The 18,605-nt window shown below is 51.8% G+C and overlaps 7 protein-coding genes across 7 annotated transcripts; 2 read left to right on the top strand and 5 right to left on the bottom strand.

Annotated features, from left to right (window-relative positions):
* Positions 1-866: 866 nt before the first annotated feature.
* On the bottom strand, positions 867-4,955 carry Aspvir_005399 (uncharacterized protein; the record flags this gene model as incomplete). The annotated part of the gene is made up of 6 exons (XM_043268616.1): positions 867-2,137; positions 2,187-2,862; positions 2,967-3,266; positions 3,314-3,456; positions 3,519-4,198; positions 4,852-4,955. 6 exons carry the CDS (start codon positions 4,953-4,955, stop codon positions 867-869), a joined length of 3,174 nt encoding a protein of 1,057 aa, XP_043124551.1.
* Positions 4,956-6,126: 1,171 nt separating this feature from the next.
* Positions 6,127-8,051, top strand: Aspvir_005398 (uncharacterized protein; the record flags this gene model as incomplete). Its single annotated transcript, XM_043268615.1, has 5 exons — positions 6,127-6,260; positions 6,327-6,738; positions 6,792-7,192; positions 7,243-7,359; positions 7,421-8,051. The coding sequence occupies 5 exons, from the start codon at positions 6,127-6,129 to the stop codon at positions 8,049-8,051; spliced, it is 1,695 nt and encodes a 564-aa protein (XP_043124550.1).
* Positions 8,052-8,337: 286 nt separating this feature from the next.
* Positions 8,338-8,946, bottom strand: Aspvir_005397 (uncharacterized protein; the record flags this gene model as incomplete). Its single annotated transcript, XM_043268614.1, has 3 exons — positions 8,338-8,434; positions 8,494-8,726; positions 8,785-8,946. 3 exons carry the CDS (start codon positions 8,944-8,946, stop codon positions 8,338-8,340), a joined length of 492 nt encoding a protein of 163 aa, XP_043124549.1.
* A 1,487-nt stretch (positions 8,947-10,433) lies between these two features.
* Positions 10,434-13,075, bottom strand: Aspvir_005396 (putative C6 transcription factor; the record flags this gene model as incomplete). The annotated part of the gene is made up of 5 exons (XM_043268613.1): positions 10,434-10,508; positions 10,564-10,653; positions 10,717-11,021; positions 11,089-12,367; positions 12,422-13,075. The coding sequence occupies 5 exons, from the start codon at positions 13,073-13,075 to the stop codon at positions 10,434-10,436; spliced, it is 2,403 nt and encodes an 800-aa protein (XP_043124548.1).
* An 838-nt stretch (positions 13,076-13,913) lies between these two features.
* On the bottom strand, positions 13,914-14,827 carry Aspvir_005395 (sucrase/ferredoxin-like domain-containing protein; the record flags this gene model as incomplete). Its single annotated transcript, XM_043268612.1, has 2 exons — positions 13,914-14,492; positions 14,546-14,827. The coding sequence occupies 2 exons, from the start codon at positions 14,825-14,827 to the stop codon at positions 13,914-13,916; spliced, it is 861 nt and encodes a 286-aa protein (XP_043124547.1).
* Positions 14,828-15,600: 773 nt separating this feature from the next.
* On the top strand, positions 15,601-17,277 carry sld2 (the record flags this gene model as incomplete). Its single annotated transcript, XM_043268611.1, has 2 exons — positions 15,601-15,742; positions 15,806-17,277. 2 exons carry the CDS (start codon positions 15,601-15,603, stop codon positions 17,275-17,277), a joined length of 1,614 nt encoding a protein of 537 aa, XP_043124546.1.
* A 183-nt stretch (positions 17,278-17,460) lies between these two features.
* On the bottom strand, positions 17,461-18,598 carry Aspvir_005393 (RING finger domain protein; the record flags this gene model as incomplete). The annotated part of the gene is made up of 2 exons (XM_043268610.1): positions 17,461-18,323; positions 18,388-18,598. The coding sequence occupies 2 exons, from the start codon at positions 18,596-18,598 to the stop codon at positions 17,461-17,463; spliced, it is 1,074 nt and encodes a 357-aa protein (XP_043124545.1).
* Between the last annotated feature and the right edge of the window lie 7 nt (positions 18,599-18,605).

The following is an 18,605-nucleotide window of genomic DNA, read 5'->3' as shown; positions in this document are numbered from 1 at the left end:
CAGACTTTTATCAATTCTTGACCACTCTTCCTTTCGTGGAGCCAGATGAGATTCTGTATCCCCCTCCTGAAGGATGGCCGCAAATTACTAAGGATAAGTTCGCCTTTTTGAACAAGACAGATGAGGTAATTGAGCTGCTACGCCATCTACCTTACCTCGACTCCTCACGTGGAGAATGGAATCTCTTCCCTTGGACAAAGTCTTGTGATTACCTTAAAGGAAATGTTAAGGCATATATTCCTTTCCCCCCAGAAGATGATTACGAGTTTCCCCCCTGGGTGATAAATCTCACCTACTCAGAGGGGAAATATGGAAAATATGTTATGCTAGACACTACTGATGGTTGGTTCGGCTATACTTAATCTTTAGTATAACAACAGCCCTCTCACTAATCTATAGGCACAGCCACAGTCTATGAGATCTGTGGGAGCTACTTTGATCCCGTCTATGCGGTAGATGATCCGCGCAGCTGGCGGGATATATGTGATGATCAGGTTATGCCGCTGGAAGAATATCTTGATGAGCGGAAGAGGCATTACATCAATCTTGACTGGATCCCACCAGTGAAGGGACTGGAAACGTGGCCACATCTCCATATGCGGAGGGACAGTGATCCTAATTCTACTGCTAATGTATGTACTAATTCTAAGCTCCATTATTGTCCCTGTGCTGATCCAATTTGCCTAGCAAATGCGGGAAATCTATTTATCTTATGGTTGGCCGGATTCCTTCCGCAGAGAAGCTTGCCAAAAGGCACTGGAGGAATGGTATCGTGGCCTAAGGGATTGAATGTTTCCCTGACAAATAATCTTCTGGATCACTTTTGAATAGTACCTATTGGGTTGACAACTCTTCCTTTCAGCCTATTATGTTTCTCTTGCGAGATTGGTTGCAGTGGGCGTGGCAAAGTAGTCCAGCTTTGTTGCTGATGGACTCGCGTCTGTGATCAAGGAACCCGAGGTTGTCTCGGCGTAAGTCGGGTGCGGTTGTGTCTTCGGCGGGGCGACGATCACGGCCGACGTGGCTTCCAGGTCTATCTCTTGCATTTCACTGGAGCAGTCATCGGAACATCGTACAAGACCAAAGTACCGTTTCAGCTCTGTGTCTGTTGCTCTCCGGCTAGAATTGGCCTCAATCACAACGATATCGTCAGGATGAACGTCGACGCCTCGCTTCTTTTGGGGATTGTACATCGCGGTGTAGTCTTTTGCCCATGGGTTCCGGTCGAACCATGAGTCGCGATTCAGGAGAGCAAACCCTCGATGATCTTTGCCGTCGCCAAAATTTGGCTGGCACCGGTTGATCTTCAGGCCATCATCACCATCTCCAGGGTCTACGAGCCCTGACCACGAAACCGAATACACCTGCCTAGTAAATACCGCCTTAACCAGAACCCACTGCGTCCACAGCCCTCCCCCGTTTTTCGGAGGCTCGTCACTGTACGCGGTATCAATATCACGGGATGGGGCCTTCTTGGCGCATTTTCCTCGAAACAACCGACCGGCTGCTTGATTCTCGCCTGAGTCCACCGCGCGGATAAACTGCGGTCTTGCAGCGCCGTGATCCGAATTGCCCTCCAGGAACGCCAGGCCATTGTTGAAATCGGCAAAGTAGGCCGGCGGCCATTCGTCCGCGTCACAGTTGGCTGGTAGCTTGTTTCTGTCTCGTTCACGGTCGTACTCATCGACGGCGGGCCGATCCCGATCGGATTGTTCCTTATATTGGCATGTGACAAATTCATCGCCGGGATTGTAGCGAGCCACTGATGAATAGTGCCAGCAAGGCTGAGGGTATTTGGCGCAATTGAGAGTCATCGTGGCGGTTGGAGCGGCCCGAGTATCATCTACAATGCTGGTGGTTCGCGTTCTTCGGACTTTGCGTTTTCGACAGTCATCATCACCCGCGACGCCTGCTCTCTTGACATTGCAGCTGGTGGTCCTGGGTTTCCCGGATGTATGAGACGACTCGGGGGGCCTTGTGGAGGTTGGCTTTTTTGTGACCCTCTTTGGCTTGGCTAGGTTCTCAAGCATCTTGACGATCGCCTTGCCTTCAACTTCGACCAGCTTCGTACAGGCTTGAATTAAAGCTGGAGTCAAGAAGACTTCCGCGGCCGTCTCCAATCCTATTGCGATCTCCCCTGGTCGAGTTAATTAGCGCTGAACGGATATTCTAGAGTCTAATCATACCAAGAATAGGAACGAATCCTTCGACCGCGTCCAGTCCTGCCTCCAACAAGGGCACCGCAATCCGACAGAAGGCTTTCGCCGCCAGGTCGAGCGCCTCATTCTCAGCAGCGGACATGGCCATACCTTTGGCTGCATCTCCTAGTTTGGCACCCAAATCATCCAGCTCCGCGCTGGTTCCATCCCCGCTGCTGTCACTGTCACTTCCGATTGCACTGTTGGCATTCAGAGGCGGCGGGCGGAAGCCGCTGCAGCAAAAGCTTGCAAAGCTATTACCTGAACAGATATATTCAGACTTGCCTGCTAAGAAACTAGAGCTCTTGACGAGCTCTATTTCATCCTGCCGACAGCCACTGTAACAAGGGAGAGCTAACCCGCGATAGCCTTCCCAGCGGCACATTCCCACGGTGGTTCCGTCCGCACAACATAACGTCCGTACCTGATAATCGGGACAAAAGTCCTCATCGCCAGTCGGAATGCTGCTGGTTTGTCCGATCAATGTCTCCACGGGATTGGTACCTTGGGCGCAGGATTCTCCGCACTCAGTCGTGTAGCAGATCTCCTGTGCCTTCTGATTTGCGCGCAACTGTGCCGCGATTTTACGTTGAGCGCTCGTCAGGCCTAATGCATCGGAAATGTGAGGATTTGTTTTTGTGTCCACCTGATCCATTGCCCAGACCTGTTCGATGGCTTAGCAACCTCTTGAAGCAGGGCCAAGACAGAAAGAAAAAAAAAGACGCTGCCGAGAGTACACATCGGTAGGGGAAGACGGGAACGGCTTACCATGTAACCTCCGAGACAGCGGTACTGCGCGAAATCGCGTTTTCCTCGCAGTGTGTCTTCATCGTCATAGGAAACCCATTGGTCTTGATCCCATGTGATCCACTTGACCATTGCCTTCTGATCCCAGTAGGGAGTCAAATTATTCTCATAGACGATGTCTTGGATTTCCGCAAGATTGAGAATTCCGGAGGCCTTAGAGCAGGGCCCAGGGGCGGCGCCCATTCCATTCTCGTACACGAACTCGCACTGCCCATTCGGCTGGTTGCAGGCTGGGTCCTTGAGCCTAAAACTCCGGCCGTACTGTATCTGGTGTTAGTGAGAAACGCTGGCTAAGGGTGGCCACTTACAAATGCCATGCCCATGACGACCTTGCTGGGAGGGACTCTAGCCCGCCAGAGGAGGTCCAAGCCCATATCGATCTCGGTCACATTCGTGTGAGGGGCAATATAGGGACCGACGAATTTGGAGTCTTTATCCCACGTTCCATGTACTGCATCGCACGTCAGTTCCTATTCTTTTTCTCAGGAACCCTCAGGACACTTTCGGACTTACTGTCATAGGACATCAGGTTGAACCAGTCCACAAGACCCTCCATATTGTGAAAATCATAATGTTGCAGATACCAATAGGATGCTGGAATGGTCATCGTGATACCAAATTCGGAGCCGAAGGCACTGCGCATCTCCAGCACGAGCATTGCGTAGTTTTCCTTGTCGTCCGGGGCACCTCCTCGATCATCGGCTTGTGGATACTCCCAGTCCAGATCCACCCCATCGAAACCGTAGTATCTCATAAAGTGCATAACCTCCATGATGAATTTCCGACGTCTTCCCTCGGAGCTCACCATCTCGCTGAACGCTGTGCGAGTGGGCCCAGGGTCGGTGAACGACCAACCTCCAATCGAGATCCACGTTTGCAGGCCGGGGTTGCCGTTTTTCAGCGCGGTGAACCGAGCAAATAGATCTTCGCTGTGACCCCCCATGGGGGCAATCCGATAATCCACTGGGTCAAAGAAGGCGAACGCAAAGTTGATGTGGGTGTAGCCCCCGACATCCAGGTCCTCGGGGTTGACCCGTTGGCATGCCCTCGTGCTGGCCCACGACTCGTAATATCCGACCACGCGCTTGTTGCGTCCACTGGTTATCGCACATTCCGGACGCTTGGGCTCTCCACAGCCCCCGTACTCTTTCTGGCAACCTGTTCCGCAAAAGTCGTCCGTGGACCCGCAGAAGCTAGGGAAGGTTAGCTGACAGAACCTGGGCTACGGGACAAGGAGAGAGAGGAGACTCATACCCGAACTTTGAACAACAGACATTCAATGGGCATTTTTCTTGTCCTTTTCTGGCGTACGGGCCACATTCCGCCTTGGCATCGCAGTTGGAAGTGCAGTTGCCTTTACCACATTCTGCAGGGGAATAACCACATATCCCACCAACGCTGCAGCAGKCTCCGTTTGCACACGGCGTTTCCGCGTTGCAGGTGCCGATTGGCAAATCTCGGGTCAACAGCGAATGTCGATATAGATCGACATGCCCATGGTCATGGAACGAGGCTATGGCCGTGGCTGCAATGCCCAGGAGAGCAAAAAGTTGCACGCTCAGCCGCATTGCCCTGACAGGAGAAGAAACTTGTTGCCGGGGATCATGGAATCACGTCTATTGAGCCTCGCGGATCCCAGGGGCCTATCGCCTGATAAATAGGGAATTTGATTACGCGCTGGCATACTGGCGCAAACAGTTAATTAAGCCTACTCTCGTTCAGCCCAAGCATTATCGAGCCGGAGAATGTCTTGGTCTGACTGCCTAGCGGATCTTGGGTGTTTCTTCGATGTAACCTGACTTTTGCCAGTATTGTTTCTCATGGGGCCTTGGATTTTTGATTTTACCCTCCTAGTCCCGAGGCCAATTGAACCGATTCCCACGCTAGGAACGCACGAACTGTCAGGAAGACCAGACCATCCGCGCCCTGAGGCCCCTGACATGGCGCCATGGATGGCCTTTCAGCGCCGGTTTCCATTCCCCTACACCAATTGGCCAGAGCATCGACAGATTCGATACGGAGTACAGAAGCTAAAGTACTAACACCGATTATGACCGATATCTGCCCTAGATGGTTCACAACTAATTAGCTTGGGCGGCGGGCCATGGGAACTGCGCTAGTTTAGGGTGGTAAATATTAATCCTTCTCCGTACTTTGTATGTTATTATTCACATCCACTATGTAGTTGTGCAAGTTGGATGTCAAAATTACCTCCAAATCACCTCATCATTCAGTATATATCTCTAGATCTCGGATCTGTCGAGTAAGAATGAGACCTCCATTCGTTTTCATGCTGCATAGAGATCACTAGCAATTCCCACACTCATTCAGGCCCTGGTCTGCGTATTTTTACGAGACCTATACCCAGCTACCTTACTTTTGGTCGCTTTCCCCAACCAATCCTCCTCCGCGGAAGCAAGTCAATATCTTCTCCGAGCTAAAGGCTAAAGCACTGCCACCTCTGTCTGGGAATTGACACTAAGGCAGGCACACCCGAGAACCTACCGGATTGTAGATAGGCTGGACAGCTGCACAGTCGGGTTTGACCTCGCATTCGCATCAAGTCCGAGGCGATTTTCTTCTTTCTCCGCAGCCGGACTTGAGCCGGTCTAGTTGTCCGCTCTCAAATTCAAATAAGAATACAATCAACTGAGACATGCAGGCTCCGTCGAAACGCTAAGTTTAGCCGTTCGGTACCCTATCTACCCTCCCTCCGCTGGCCCCTCACTTCCTTGGACTATTCTGAAATGTGTCTCAGGAGTCAGGAATCAGGATCGACAGCGTCGAATCAGAGTCCCAGATCAATGTCTGCTTCTCGCTCAATCTGGGAATTGCTGGGATGTGATTGGAGCATCCCAGCCTCTGGTGTCTAACGAGCCTCCGAGCAAATCAACCAGAACCGACGGGTCAAATTGCAAAGTAACCTTGCACGGGGACGTTGGTCCTGTGCGGAGCAAGTTCGGCTAACTTTCGACCCTTGAGCATGGACGGAGGATAATGGGTGGCGTGCTATGTTTACGCGGGCAAAGGTTGAGAAGTCTGGTTACAAAAGACCGGCCACCCGTATAGACGAAGAAGTGTTGGGAGCTCGCAAGGGTATGCAGGTCGGTGTACGCTCACCATGGCATCACGTCTCATATTATGGCTAGCGCTGTGCGTGGTTCCCTATGTGAGCGCCTTCAACCTCTACCCTCCATATGACCCGACGGCCTTAGCCAAGGTTCTCAACATTACTACCACTTGTCTCGAGGCATTGTAGGTCACACCGTGAATACCTCGTGTTTCTGAAGGATGTATCGATTGCTGATTGTATGACTGCAGAAACGAAACTGTGCCAGAATGCGATGATACGCTCTTCCATCTGGCGGCCGAAGTCGATCGCTACTGGTGGGAGGACGACAATGTTGCCGCACTATGCAGTGGAAACTGTTCTGTTGCGGCCAAGTACTGGGATCTTAACGTGGCCGGGGCGTGTGACGAACAGTACCTGCCAGTGTATGGCAAGATGATTCCCGTGAGCTCGGTCTCGGGTCGCTACGTGGACGGTCTGAACCTGGCCTGTTTAGGCTCCACGACCAACGACACTTGGTGTGTGGTCGAGTCGCAGGGGTGGCAGGGCTCTGACGTCTATCGGCCAGATTGCGAGGCGGATCCCACAGATCCCGCTTGTGCAAACAATGGGGCCGACGTGCCATCGTATCAACGTTTGGCTGATTTGTATGAGGATGATATCGTGAGTTCTTCCATAGCGAACGTCAAGACAAGCAGACTAATGAAGGGTTCCAGTTATGCAACGATTGTTTCATCCAGATGCTGTATCAGCGGGTGACCAGTCCCTTCCTACCCGTCAGCAACTATTCCGACTTCCTGGTGGACCAGCTGCAGGATATTGGGGACATCTGTTCGACCACCCTCCCCAATATCACCACGCGTGATGTGCCGACCTACCAGCCGGCTCCGACACCTACGGTGACCCGCAATGTCACCGCGACTACCTCACCCACTGTTACCCCAACCTGCCTGGGCCAGATGATCACCGGTTCAGGCTGTGACACTCTCTCCCTCAAATTTGGTGTCACCACAGGCGATCTGCAAGCTTGGTCGCGCAGCGCTACGTGTACCATTTCCGGCTCTCTTTGCCTTCCGGCCGCCTGTGAGTTGCAACTCGTAACAAGCGGAAGTACATGGTGAGTCCAGTGTGCGTCTTTGAATATATCTCGTGCGCTAATAATGGCAGCGAATCTCTTGCTCAAGGAGCGCCGGGAAACATCACTCTGACCCAATTCTTCAAGTGGAATCCCAACATCATCGGCCTGTGTGATCGGCCGACGGTGGGCCAATATGTCTGTATTGGGTGAGTCTTTCTCATGACCACACGTTCCTGGTTGTGCAGGTTCCAGACTGACCAGAAGCAGCGCACCTGGCGGTAGCTATGCACTCGCAGCACCTCCTTTAGGCAGTGACGGTGACGTTGGCAACCAGCAACGCGGGGGGTCCGACGACGGCAGTACCTCCAACAGCACCACTTCATCCAGCACGCCGAGCAGCACACAGGCAAGCAGCACCAGCGTGGCCGTACCAGGCCCGACACAGACAGGCATCGATCCCGCCTGCAACAAATACGCCAAGGCGCCCGTAGGGGGCAACTGCATTGACTTTGCTTCAGACAACGGCATCACCCCAGCGCAGCTATACGCGTGGAACACCGTCTTAGGCCAGAATGGTGCATCATGCAGCACCCTTTTCTGGGGAAATGAGTACTACTGTGTTGGTGTGGCGGGGGACAGCAGTAGCGGATCGACAACCACTACTTCGCCGTCGACGACGTCTGTTACCGCACCAGGCCCGACGCAGTCCGGGATCGTGAGTACCTGTAATAGCTTCGCTGAGCCAGCGGCCCAACAGGGCTGCTATGACTTTGCCCAGGCGCACGGCATCACGCTGGCCCAGCTGTGTTCTTGGAATTCCGTCTTGGGGAGTGATTGCGGGAACTGCGGCTCGTCATTCTGGGGTGGGACATACTACTGCGTGAGAGTCAGTAGCTGAGCATAGATGCTGCTATATGATTGATAATGTCCGGGTCACTATCGGCATGACACCTTGCCTAAGACTTTGGATCAACTACTACCGCCGTTAGCTATTCCCCACGATCTCCAAGCTGTACGTTAAATCACACTATTATATTTTATAAAGCAAAGGATAAGCGCACACAGTACTATTGACTGTGCGGGGAATATTTCATTTGATTCCCTGAGACCATTAACAACTGATTTGGCGCTTTCTATCCTTCCCTGGGGTTCCTTGGGTCAGTAAAAAGGGCAATATACGAGTGCTAACTGCTCTGCGCCTGCACCTCCTTAGCGTCCACATCCACCAATCGCCCCCTGCGAGAAACAGAGCACAAAACAATCGACATGATCCGCTCCCATCTGCCACACAAACCTCGTTAGCCTCAATCCATACTCAGCAACTGGGAGACTACACTTACGCAACAAGAATATTCAAAGCAAAGACGATAACCTCTGCCTGCTCCGCAACTGACGGGTACTCATGATAGACAAGACCCCAGTAAAAGGCAAAGTCCCTCATTGCGAGGGAGGCCGCCCCGATACCACAGAGGATGAGGACAAGGATGTCAAGGATGGCCGTCGCCGTGATGAAGCCGATATACCGGAAAAGCAAGAACAGAGCGAGCAGGTCTGTGACGGTTGCCAGAGAAGCCTGCGGCAGGTTAGTCCGGTTTGAATAATGTATAGGAAAGGAAAAGAGTGTGGCTCACGGTGGCTAGAGTGATGGGAAGCACAATCGGGCGGTCCTCTCCCCAGCCTGTTGTTGCCAGGCGGGCTGTGACGGCGAGAAGGGCGATGGCAGACGCGCAGAAGAGGATTCGCAGGCCAAAGTGAATCCAATCTCTTCCACGGAGGGAGTCAGCGCCCGCCATGATGTTCTGAAGTTGCGGAGGGGATGGTAGTCTAAGTGGAATAGAATGAAGTTGTTAAAAGTGAGAATAAGAGGCCCATTTTAAGAAAGGAAGAATACATTAGCCAATGTGAGACATGGCGAATCAGCGCTTCATTGTTATTATTAGCTAGGAATTACAGTAGACTCTGTACATTAGCTTAAATGTCCTTGGACTGCTTGCTTGGACCTTGGTTCAGTCTGTCTTGTCATTCCATATAGCGCAGACTGGTGTACATAGGATTCTTAAAAACAGACTGAATAGAATCCCCATTCTTTGCTAACTGATTCAACTACAGGCAAAATCACAATTAAAAGAACTGTTTTATCCTCTTACTTGTGTAATTCCAAGTCTACACTGCCAAGAACAGGAACGAGGCTGGACTCGGCCGGGTCATATAGATTACAGCTAAGTCTGTCCTAACTCCTAAGATAACTAGTGCCTTTGGTGTCTAAAACTACTCTGTTTTAGTAAAAGCTTTAATTTCAAAGAGAAGAGCACAGGGTCCAGGGGCTTAACCCAGTCTACTGATGCAACAGGAGACTGATATAATGATAGCGCCTGTCAGTGTTCCTAGATAACACCGTAACACACTTTAAGAGCCACATTTTTTACAGCGCAAAGGTCGCGGTGCAGGGGTTTTAATAAATCCTTTTCATCTGTCTCTGAAAAAGCAATGGAAATACCGGTTCAATTCCCATATCCCAGTCATCGTCATCAACCCCATAGCCAACCTCCTCATCATCATCAGCTTCAATATCCGGTTACCGTAGCGCATGACGAGCTCATCAATGTAAGTCAGGAAATCCTCAAGTGAAGCACCTGAATACCTTAACTAAGCATTCTCTAGAACTATAGCAACCCTCAAGGGAGGATCTTCAGACACAGCAAAGACAAAGTACATATGGTTTTCTGGATAGTCTTATATATCTACTAAAATGTCAGAAGGTCCTGGTCATGAGAAGGTCCTAAAGAAGCCCTACCTAATACTATAAGTATAGCTTAGGAATTAATCCTAGCACCAGTTGAGGCATCAGCAAATATAGAAGCGATAGAGCCATCATAGTCTCCTACTCTAACACTATTCAGATAAGGTAAGTTAACCATGTGCTTTCCCTAAATAGGAATACTATACTACTTCTAGTAATTTACTATCACTAAAGACTATAGAATAGTTCTAACTTAATATCTTTCTACTATCTTTATCATGCTTCTTAAGCTATAAGGATATTACTTCTTTTATTAAGGATTATGTTATATCATGCTATATTATGTATAGGGAAGAGGTCATCCCCATTAGGATCAACCTAGGATAAGGGTGGATAACATCCCGAAACCCACTATGACGGAGAACGGGATTACATCCCGGCCAACACTCGTATATCATACGGAGGACAAGTTATACATAGAAGAAATAAACAATCATACATCACGGATCGTTATCGGTTCCAGCCCATATCATTCTGGCATCATTCTCCAAGAGTGATTCCCGTCAAGTCCGCCCAGTCGAAGACCTCCAGGAATGGGTCTATCTCTCCATAAGGCTAGATTCCACACCATCAGAGATGCGGGTGAATTGGAATGGGTTCAGGTACTCACCGCGATACAGAAGCCTGGCGATTGCAGGGCGCCGTTCAGGTCTGCGGCAAGAGGAGGCGCCAAACCGGGGCCAGAAGGCATGCTAGGGACCTGGAAGAGAAGAGTGTGTCAGCGGAGGGGACCGATAGGAAGTGGGAGGCGGCCAGCATTAACCTGATCTGTTCCGAAGCAGCCCTGCCCTCGATCGCCCAAGTGAGCGCAACTGGCATGTCGCGAAAAGAGGGTCTGCGCAAAATAGATCACCCGGTCGACTACCTCTTGCTTGTAAATATTCGCCTGTGCCGGCCACAATCTCGCCTTGACCAATGCCAGGAGCGTCGACATGAAGAAGTACTCCTTTGCGCCCTTGACTACAAGAAGGAGCCGCGTCTCGACAGAGGCCAAGACCATCTCGAGCAACGAGACGAGGGATTCGGGAAGCCCGGGTAGCGTGTGGGTGAGCAATGCAGGAGAAGATGCTGCGAGTAAATGTTAAAAACGACACCTGAGCCAACCCTGAAATTCGCAAATGACGGGGTCACTCACCGTGGGTGCTACTCCCCGCGTGCAATATCTGACATACGGTACAGAATGCCTGTATGGTCCACTCCCCGAAGTTGCAGAGAGACAATTGCTTCGAGGTTTCATGAAGGCGCTTTTGGTTGGAAAGGATGAGGGTGGCAACCTCTAGGCGTGAACGCGCAGAGGGTGCAAAGAGTGGCTCCCGCGGGGCTTCGATTGCGAAAGGGGTATGAAGGGACAAAAGACTATGAGCGACTTTCGTCTCCAGGAGGGATTTGAGTAGAGCGACTTTGTTCTTGCTCTGATAGTCGTCATTCTCTGCAACGGGCCAAGCAGGGATATTCTGAAGATATCTCCCGAGCTCCCAGTCCAAGCGTTGAATCTCGTCGTAGCGGCAGCTGATCCGCGGAGAATGCATCAGAGCGCACGCTTTGAGGCGCAATGGGAGCGATTGCGTGAGAACTGCCTGGAATGACGAATCGGTTATTTCGTGGAGCGGCCTCTCTCCAGGAAGCTCGGTACTGGTCTCCTGGATTTCATTGTCGTTGATGTTCGAGGCCGCAGCTGTATCGTAGTCCGATTCTTGAACCGAGGGGGGCATCCCCCGCTCAAGGGCAACCTGAAGGTCGAGTTCCACAATGGTCGTCCAGATCCGTCTGCGCATCTCCTTATTAAAGACGGAGATCTTGGTGTACCGGCTAGGATCACGATGATATCCAGCAATCATGGCCTGTTTGACCAGTATTCCCGTAGCAAGCCAGGCATGGCTGCGTTTCATCCCAAAACTATTTTGGGCAATGATCAGGAGAATTTGCATTCGGAGAGTCGTAATGTCTGGCCGTTTGAAATGTGCGTTATCCAGCCACTTTTCGACGTGCAGAACCCACTCCACCGGAGTGTAGCATTTCAGGCTAGCTTCGTTCTTCAGCTGGAGAGTCTCAAAGTCTGCTAGATTCCAAGCACAGGCGAGAACTAGGAGGAGTTGCACGACAAAGCCAGTTGACACCAAATCTGGATTGTCCTTTTGCGCCCAGAACTCGTCCAGCTCCTTGAGAAAGGACGGAACGTGAAGGATACGATGCGTGGACTCGATACAAGTCAGATACAAGACCACTAGTTCATCAACTGTTCGACGGGAGGGCAGCATGTCGATGAGCGACTTTGCGTCCGGCAGTGGGAACGACTCATTCAACGGTTTTCTTTTCCACAGTCCCCGCTTTACCCTTTCCAGGTCGAAGCGCAGTTGTGTAAGGTTCGGACTCGAAAGTCGGACCTCCTCCGCAAATGACCTGATATCTGGGAACTGCCACAGCATTAACCAGCAAGAAACTCAAACGAACATATGGCAGTAACTTACCTGCGCGATCAAGTTGGCAAGTATGCCCGACCCGTTGAACCGAGTCTTGGTCTCCTTACCTCGCATCATCATACGCGGCAGGATATCTAGCTGCTGGGAAGGCGATGCAAGCTCGTCGTCATCTTCCAACGGCAGTGGCTGTGCCTCGTGGCGACTCTCAGGAGGATGCCGGGGCCGCTGAAGCACTTCGGTGTTCACATATGGTTCCTGGTTGACACCCGCCTTGGGGGCTCCGAGAACAGTCTCGAGAAAGCTTCGTTTCTCTTCTCCATGCCGGCCATGTGGTGTAGATGGCAGCGGTGGTGGTTGGGGCCGAGGCGGCGGACTGCTTATCCCCGAGTCCGGGGTAGTGAGTGCGGGTGCCCGATCAACTCGGGGCATCTGAGCCAGTGCTGTGGAACCGCGGTCGGAGAAGACGGGCGATGCAACTGTATTGGGTTGCTGCCACAGAAAGCCATCCTCATAGGTGCATTTGGTAGGTGTTTTGCTCTTCAGACATCGGCCGCATGTGGGATATTCGCGATCGCACCGGAGCTTTCTGCTGCGACATTGCGTGCAGGCCATAGTGCGTCTGCGCCTCTTGCGCACACGTTGCTCTGGCGGCTGGGGCTGCTCCGGCTCTGGAGGCCCCATTTTCTGCTGAATTTCGGTCATGATCGATAATACATCATTGTCATTATTAAGTTGAAACTGACGACTTCCAACGATGCTTCATTCTCCTGTCTCTCATCCTTTTTCCCTTTCTTGAAACTTACCAGTAAGCGGGCGCAGGCTCGGGGCTTTTCATAGGAACAAGCGGAAACGGTTCAGCATTGCTTACGTGTGTGGCCCACCGGGCTTCTTAACCCGATCGGGCAATCCCCTCCGCAGACGTCTCACTTGTCTGTCGTATTATTCGTATAGGGAGAGAAGTAAGGCGTAAGGGTCTCAGGCACCAGATCGTCCTCGGTTAATTTCGACTCTCATCACTGGTAGTCTAGTCTAGTCTATCTACCTTGTATAAGGGGGGTTCATCTCTTTCAAACATCGACAAATCGATAACACCGGAAATCAACCTGAATAAACCACGGAGTGCTACTGTCATCGCCTTGTCCTTGACCGCAATCTCACCATATTTCAGCCCGTGTATGGCTCCGTGTCATATACCGCTTAAACCAGTAATCTTGTTGCCTAAGCATCATACCCAAAGAAGGATGATTTCTACTCTGAGTAAGCTTAGACTCAGCAAGGCCTAGTCTGCCGAATTGACAACAAGGCTACGAGCGAGTCGATTGCAAGCCTGACGACAACCCTTTTCTGCCAGCCCTAGTCCCCCGGGCCTTCCGTGTTGAGGTGCGTAGGACCGCCGAAGCTGAAAGATCGCGCGGCGCCTCAGCACTATCACTTAATGGGCTGATGTAAAAGAGCATACCAGTTATGTCATCGTGTGTTATGCCAGTTTTCATTTACATTAGTAAGGCTAAAGTTTCTTAACCATTATGCCATAGTCCAATCACCAACTCGTCAATCCCCGAAGTCGATCAAAACCGCCTCTAAGCTGACTCTCCGGATGTACCACTTTGCCCTGCAAAAGGGTGTATTTCACAATGCCCTCGCAATGTTCCGGCTTGACCCGCGCCAACCAGATCATCTGCTGCTCCTTCTTGCGATAGATCATGACATTGGCCGCGAATTTATGACCACCGACATGTGAGACGAAGAATATCCCAACACCCCCGGGGCGCTCATCATGTGCATCGCGATATAGGTCAAGAGGACGCAGATGCCTTTCAAGTTCTTTCTTGATCAACGGCGCCGTGATCCCGCAACGGGCATCTCGCCTTTTATGCGAGCACAAGAGCACGACGTAATCATACTGGCACGGTCGCGACATGAGTGCAGAATTCGACTGCGAGGTTCCAGCTTCCTGCGGCGTGTCGATGAACCGGTCAACCAGCTCTCGCACATCCCCGGGTTTCACGCAGTCCACAAATGTGAATGAAGGTAGAATCAGCACGGTATTTCCCTCGTTATCCTTCTCGGTCTCATGGTTCTCCGGCGAGCGGAGATTCGACGCAGATATCATGATCCGCTGGCTCTGTCAGAAAGACGATACCATACGTAAAACCCTGGCGAGATACGTACACCATGTCGTGGCTTGACAGAGTCTAATGCTTCCATCAAGCTGCCCTTTTCTTGCGTCACTTTTTCAACCCAGTCTGACTTTCCTGTAGCCACCAGCACATGTGTATCGACTCGTTTAATGTGTCCGTAGAGCGGCGTCAAGCTCTCGATTTTCACCTTGGACGGAAATTCGACCGTGCAATCGGCGCAATCTTGCTTGCAGTCTGGGCCATCCTGTTTTGGATCAACGGTTGGAAAGATGTACTCTGTGTTGCGCCCAAATGATAAAAGTGATCGTAACATCGTGGTCGGGATTGCGATCGCGACAGGGGTACTCCGTAGATGTTTATGATCGACCAAACAGTGAGGAGCTTATCTAAGGTCAACAAAAAAATCTGAAGACACAGGCGACGATAGTCAAGGATTGTCTGATTACCGCTCCTGGTATAAATACTTTCAATGCGTCAACTCCGAGCTGCATAAGACCGAAAATCCCGAGCTGGCGTTATCCCCGAATATTGCTGCCTCAAAAGACCAGCCAGAATATGTTCTGGGACTGGAGATGCCCGATCGCTGTCTTACTAGTAGTATGGTTCATTTTGACACCATAAAGGCTCATGTCGCATGCAGTTCATTTGTCTCTGCGAAATGCAAGGCGATTCAAGTAGGCTTACTGCGCTGTGACTGAGCACCTATCAATACAGCTATCTCTGCTTCATTATTTGCTATTTCACTCCTCAGTATGCAGCAGGTACGCAGCCACAAAGGCACAGTCAATTAAAGCAAGCCACTTCTAAATCCTGATTTACCTCAATTGCATCCAGAAAATTTAGAAAGATAACCCTCAAAGACTGCCCTATGCCCTATATTTTTCCTGTCCAGAGCTGTCATGTGATTGTTCAGTGGGAGTAACGCGCTACGTCACCCGCGCCGTCAAACCCGCGTTAATTGATTCGCGACCGCGTCAAGGGGCCGAGCGGCCGATTTGCCCGCTCAGAAGGAATATGACTGAACCACTGATCCGTTCTAGCGTCGCTGCGATAGGATCTAAAATCAATTGACGCTCGACATGAAAAATGGCAAGTGTCGCCATCTCTGAGATCGTGACTCAGTCCGCAAATCTGCGCGCGGAACTGAAAGAGTGGGAGAGGGCCTTTGCAGCGCAAAATGGTGGGAGGAAAGCAGAGCGGCATGATATCAAGAAGGTTCCTGAGATCGGTATGATGTTCTCCCTATCAAGATTCTACTTCGCGCAGAGAACTGACACTGCACTATAAACAGCTGCCAAATACAAAGAGTACTCTCGACTGAAAGCACTTGAATCGTCCTCGGGAAACCCAGACGATCCCAAGTCTGTCCGGTTAGAAGAACGACCCAAGAAACGCAAACACACATCTAAGGATGGCCCGGATGCTGTTCAGGGTGCATCTACGCCACGAAAAACCGCCAAAGGTGCTTTTGAGACGCCATCCAAGAATCGAATCTCGAATTCCCATCCTTCCCAGGTCGATCCTTATATCTCACCTACGGCATTGCGCAGACTCTTCAGTCCCTCAACGCACCGTACACCGCTAAAAACAGCCATCGGTCCTACCCCTCAACGCGACGGAAAGGCTCTAGGTCTTTTCGACCTCTTATCAGAATCCGGCGGAAGCACAGCAACGCCCTCAGCAGATCGCGTGGCAAGCGTACGTACCGCAAATGTGCAGACCCCGTCGAAACGAAAGACTATGGACACCATCATGGAAGAAGACGAGGAGGGAGAAGAGGAGAGCCCTAGAGCCGGACGCACACCGGCATCGTCCGGGAAGAAGTGGATGCTGTCAGCGCTATTCGCGACCCCGACCACGCTCCGCTATTCCGCAATGGTTGAGGACCACAACCATATTGCTGAGGGGAACCAGGATGCCCAGACCAATCCCGATGGCACCGCCAACGACGTGACCGGGTCCGAAACACCGTCTTTCTTGCGACGGTCAAATTCAGCGCGATACGCCACCTCTCACTCTGCCAACCCCGACGGCCTGAGTCCGATTGCCGTGCGCAAACCGCCCCAATTTCTCGGAAAGGGCCTCTCGGCGCTAGTGCAGGGACTACGCGACATGGAAGAGGAACGGCTAGAAGACGAATTGGACGTCCTCCGCGAGATTGAGGCGGAGCAGGCAGCTCTGAACGTCGAAGTCGCCGATAGCCAGGCGCCCGCTGACAACATTGGCCGGCCCTGGAGGAAGAAGGGGCAGAAACGTACAACGCGCAGGGGGCGCATGAGACCTGTCATCTCGAAGCCAACCTCAATGCCGCAGGGCTCGATATCGGACGATGAAAGCGAACACCAGGCGGCTGATGAGAATGCCGCAGAGCTTGCAGCAGTCCCCGAAACACAACAGCCGAGGACGCTTGACGCAGCGTTTGGTGAAAATCAAGACGAGGACTTTGACGATGAAGATGATCAAGTCTCGCTTCACACCATGTCGGAACCAGACCTTGATTCCGACCCTGACTATGGGGAGGATACGAGACCCGTCACGAAGAGCAAGAGCTTCTCGGAGAAGATGAAAGAAGCTATCGGGGTTGTCCAGCCACAGCCAGCAGAACGTCCGGCAAACGCCACCAAGCCGGTGGTGGAAGAAGAGAAGACCAAGAAGGTTCGCGCGCGCAAGGTGAATCCGGAGGCGCATGCAAACTACCGCTCTTTGAAGATCCGAAACAAGAACAGTAAAGGCCGGGGCGCTGGACGCTTTCGTAGGAGATAGGCGGGCGGGGTATTGACCACGCAAGGTCTGCATCTACAGTACTCACGAGGAATGACTACCACACATACAGCATTGAAGATACCATTTGGCCATATATGCATTAGTCTATATTCTACAGCGTTATTCTATCTGGCATGCCTCATTATCCGGTAACATAAGTGACCTTCGGAGCGCTTCCGCGCGTTAATCAGGAATATATCTGTCCCGTGCGTATTGTAGCCGTCTCGCTTGCGCCAAGGCATCCCTCGATCTACCTGATGGTTGGTACCCCCGGGGCCGATGAGGTTTTGATACTCTCCCGCGAAATGAACGTTGGTAGACCGGAGTTGCGGTCCGATCAGAGACCTCGGAGCCTCCCCCAGCTGGGCGAGCCAAGGGGCCACCAGGAGTACTATCCTCGTACTGAACATGGCGGTCCCAATCCTCCAGAGACGTGTAAGGGCTCCGTAACCAGGCCTGCAGCTCATGCAAGAACAAGCGCGCATTGTCTCTTCCTAGAAAATCGCGCAAGAGCTCTTCCGCCTGCCCCGCACTGCCCTTGATATCAACAGTGCGAAGAATCGCAATAACGTACTCGAGTAAGAACTCGGCATTATTCCCCCGTCGGCTCTCAAGTCGCTGCTGACCAGGACGAGCCACCCGACTAGGCCCTAGTTCTGCCTCCCCTTCCGGATTCAAGAAAGTAAACACCCTAAGCTCGCGCCGTATCCATTTCCGTGCCCGAGAGACCAGCTCTTCGTCACGATTGAACGATTCTGGTGATAGTTCGCAGTACTGAGAGAGACGGTTCGAGCCGACTCGTAGAGAGTAAAGCTGATGACGGTAGACATATTGCCGCCGTATTAGGGGATCGTCCGGCTCCCGAGGTCGTGGGCTTTCTGCGGGGCGTCGTCGGTGGCGAGGACCACGGGGTAACCGCCCTGGGTGATGAGGAGGTATAGAGACGGGCGCATCGGCAGCGGATGGAGGAACCGGTGGTAGTTTGTAAAGCTTCGGTCCTTGAGGGTCCTCAAGCTCGTACTTGACAATGTGAACATCACTGTTGCCTAGGAATTGTTAGTCTGAAGTGAACCGAAAGCGAGGTTTAGAGGGAGACATAGAAAGGCATACATAGCGGACAGTTGCGGCGCTGCTCCAGCCAGCTCACGATACATAAAAAGTCGAAATTCGCATGTGCGCAAGGCACCGTGACAGCTGGTTCTGTGATTGCTTCCAGGCAGATGACGCATGGGTTAGCCACATCGTCACCATTGTCCTCTTGCGCTACTTCTTGCAGCGTTTTCTGCAGGATCTCCTGTCGCACATCGACATCTCCAGACATCAGACAT

Source organism: Aspergillus viridinutans, assembly GCF_018404265.1.
Source record: "Aspergillus viridinutans IFM 47045 DNA, scaffold_3, whole genome shotgun sequence".
Classification (NCBI taxonomy): Eukaryota; Fungi; Ascomycota; class Eurotiomycetes; order Eurotiales; family Aspergillaceae; genus Aspergillus; species Aspergillus viridinutans.
The sequence above is the reverse complement of the archived record's forward strand: the minus strand, read 5'-3'. Positions and strand labels throughout refer to the sequence as shown.